General features: G+C 44.9%; 1 protein-coding gene across 1 annotated transcript; it reads left to right on the forward strand.

Annotated features, from left to right (window-relative positions):
- Window positions 1-990: 990 nt before the first annotated feature.
- Window positions 991-3,590, forward strand: LOC147447811 (uncharacterized). Its single transcript, XM_086523515.1, has one exon. The coding sequence runs from the start codon at window positions 1,484-1,486 to the stop codon at window positions 3,476-3,478; it is 1,995 nt and encodes a 664-aa protein (XP_086379641.1). The 5' UTR covers window positions 991-1,483; the 3' UTR covers window positions 3,479-3,590.
- The last annotated feature ends 236 nt before the right edge of the window (window positions 3,591-3,826 follow it).

The following is a 3,826-nucleotide window of genomic DNA, read 5'->3' on the forward strand; positions in this document are numbered from 1 at the left end:
AGAACCTCCTTCAAACACACGACGGAAAAAAACAACGCGCGAGTCAAGTACTAGTACCTTTTGAGAGAGGGCAATGTGTGTATGCATGTGTGAATCTCCACACATGCATGACTCATTCGATTTGCTGTTGACAAATTTGAAACCTTTAGGCTTTGAACAAGAGTTTTCAAGTGTGTCAAGAAACTCGAGTATCACAAGAACAAGAAGCAAGCTGAACGGAACCTTTAAGGATGCTTTCTTAAAGCAAACAAGTGTGAGGGTTCTATCAGCACCACATGTGGGGAAGATCTACAAGATCTCTACATAGCCTATGAAGGGCAAGTCCTTTTGGGCCATGCACACATACTAGCCTCCCCTCCCTCTAGCTCTAGCCTTTCCAACCTTAATGATACACTTTTTGTCTCTCTACCACCCCCCATATACTTGCACGTTTGAACTTTTAGGAATTCTTTTTTCTCCCCATTTACTTGGCCAAATATTCATTTTCCTTTTCTAATTTCTATTTTGGAAATGATTTTCTACAGACCCACATAAACTTTGCAATCATCAAGTTGAAATGCCCCATTGAGCCTAAAATATCACTCTTTTGAGCTTTGTGAAATCGTTTGTTGCGCAATCGATCTTCTACGAGCTTTGATTTCAAAATCGCGCGGAGTCTCAAGCTTGCATTGTCAAGAAAATGATAAATTTCTATGCATTTTGTGAAAAAGAAAACAAAGAGATTTTAAATTGCCCATTTAGAAGCTATTGTTTTGTGTAAAGGGGGAGTACTATACATGATTCTCTTGTGATGCCCCCCTTTTTTGTATGAAAGAATAAAAGGGGAAATTTGGGGCAAGGGCCCACGTTTTCTAAAGTTATCAATCGCCTTTCCAAGTAATCTCCAAACTTTTTGGCTCGTGTGGCATTCTTGTTTTGTTTGTTTTGGGAGGTGTGAGACTTGAGGGTAATGTAATAATTTAATATGTAATAGACTATATTATACTATGGTGCTTGTGTGTGTGTGTGTGTATGTGTATGTGTCTTGGTGGCATTGCCAAAGACCACACTCTTTAATGCTCTTGCCTCATCAACCTCTCCTCCTGTGTTGAGAGAGTAGTCGTCCCTCCATAGCTACTCCTTAGAAGAACTTTGAAGGGATTGAGTTTTCAAGGATTAAAGGGGGAATGAGAAAAGCTAGTAATGGTAAGAGCCTCCATTGAATGGAATGAATAGGACCCTCCAAACCAATCATATTGAGACCCTAACACACACACACACACACACACAGGGGGAAGCTCTTACTACCATGAGATTAGGCTAAGTCCTTGCACTATCCAGCTCAGTGCCTCCTCATGCTAGCTTGAGATTTATCCCATATAAGAAGAAGAGGTTGCAAATCAAGTGGGCATCTCAGCAAATGCAAAACCCACCTCCCTAATAGACCCCTTCTTCCTCTCAAAGTGGTTATAAGCCTTTATTTCAAAGTGTGTAGCTCATACACATGCAACCCATGGCCTCCCACAAGAGCCTTAGCAAGCCTAATTGGCAGAATAGGTCTTTAGATTCTCAAGAATTTGGATTTGCTGCCAATTCAATGGATCCCTCTGATGTACTAGCCCCTGCTGATGAGCTTTTCTTCAGAGGTCAGCTTCTTCCCCTCCAATTGGACCATAGACTCCACCTTGTCCAATCTCTCTCTTCATCCTCCTCATCATCACATCAGCAGCAGCAGATGCTCTTTAACAGCTCCTCCATGGCCACAGCTAGAGTCCTGGGATCCAGTAGTAGGCTTCCTCCATCTTCACATGATTTGTGCCAAGAAGAAGATCATGTGATCGAATTCAACTCGTGCCGGCTCCAGCGCGACATCTCACTACATTATCTGAAAGAAGAAAGCATGGAGAGCTTCACTACATCTGAGGATGATCACAAACCACTCAAACATTTGCAATGTTTGCAGAGCTCTTCTCGAGGAGTCGCCCGAGATGATGATAAGCTCAAGCGGCGGCTTTCCACCAAAACAAAGGGTTTTTCAGAGCTTGATTGTAGCACATGTGCAGGCTATCGGTCGGCGGATGCTGGCGAAGGGGAGCATTGTATCCTCTCTTGCTGTGAAGATGATGAGCTCCACTCTTGCAATCGTGATCTGGATGTCGCTGACTGCAAGTTTGCTACCACAAATGATGCAACAACGGATCCCGGGTCATCGAGTTTTCGGTCTCAAAACAGCGGTTTTTGGGACTCGGGCACAGACAAGGACATGATGGACAGTAGCAGTTCAAGGGACTCTAATGGAAGCTCTCAAGATTCTTACTTTCAAACAAATCACACTACAATCAAAGCACCCTCCTTTATCAATGCCTCCCATCATCATCATCATCATCCCCACAGCAAACCCATGAGTTTCAACATTCCTTGGAAATTGGCCCTTTTCAGAAGAGGTGCCTGCAAAAAGCAAGCTAATCCCCCTCAGGACTCCTTACTCCCCTTCACAAAAGTAGGCTTTTCTGCAGATTTGAGCAAGTACAAGGCATCTGCTGCCCCTCCTTTGAATGAAGTTAAAGAGGCTCTGCTTGTACCGTGGAAGCTGGACAGGGAATTAGCTGATGGCTACAAACTAGAGAACAAAGGTGAAATTCAGAGGAAGGTATGTGCCCCTTCTGCAGCCAATGATGGATGTAGTGCTAATGTGATGAAATTGCGCGAAGGCTCGGACCACATTTGCAGTGGCCGCAATGCGGCCAGTGTGATGAAATCGACAGGTCGGGAGAGAACATTGAGCTCGAGCTTTAGATTGCTGAGTAAAGGTGCTGATGTGGGTACGACGGCGGCAGACAGGGAGGTGGCAGCAGCGTCGCTGGAGGTGAAGAAGAAGCAGAGGAATACGGCGGCTGTGAAGGAGAGGTGGCAAATGTGTGCAAGGAGGTTGAAGGTTTCATGTGAGATGAAGAGGGGGTGGATGGGGCAGTTGAGGATGGATGAATGTGGGAAGAGGGCATATTGTGAGGTGGAGCATGGAATTATAGTACAATCATCAAGAGCAGCTAGTGGAAATGGGCAAATGCAGAGGAGGCTCTCTCATCAGGCCAGCTCTAGCCATTCAAGGAAGGGCCACAAACCCACATCCCAACAACAAAAGGAAGGAAATGGGCACTCTTATAAAGTGCTGGCCATGTCTAGTTGCCCCTCTTCCACCATTTCTTCCCCTACCCACAGAAGCGGAATGCTTAATGCCCTTCTTGACCACCCTAATAAGGGGATTAGCAGCACCCATTCTAGCAAACCTTCAAGCAAATCATTGAATCACCCTCATAAGGACTCTCCCCCTGCAATAATTGCTGCAGATAAAGGAAGCATTAAAGAGAGCTCTGGCATAATTAATGCCGGCAGTACTAATTACAGAAGCATAAGCACCATGCAAGAGCTCCATAGTGCCCTTCAGAGCGCCATAGCCCACTGCAAAGAGTCCAACAAGAAGCTTAATTATGCTGCTTAATTATTAGATTGCAAAGCTCTACTTAGCCTAATTCACTCAGCCAGTTTTGTAAATTATTTCACCCCAAAAGCTTGAGATTTCTATAATTTGAGCCATCACAGAGCATCATTCATGGTTTTGAGTTTATCTAATCTTATGTTTGATGGGGATTGCTGTAATTAACTAGAAATTGTAGGCAATCGCAGTGTGCTTGTCGTTGTATGGCAGTCCTGACTCTTGCATGCCTCGTGCCAGCTCAGAGGCATTGTCGACTACCTCTGCAAAAGAGTATCACTCGGTCCTTGAACGGCCCAGGTGGCAGGGCCCTGCTTTCTCATTCTCTCGTGATAAATGTGAAAAGCTGCAGGC

Source organism: Adiantum capillus-veneris, chromosome 11 (assembly GCF_014529385.1).
Source record: "Adiantum capillus-veneris isolate H3 chromosome 11, ASM1452938v2, whole genome shotgun sequence".
NCBI classification, from domain to species: Eukaryota; Viridiplantae; Streptophyta; class Polypodiopsida; order Polypodiales; family Pteridaceae; genus Adiantum; species Adiantum capillus-veneris.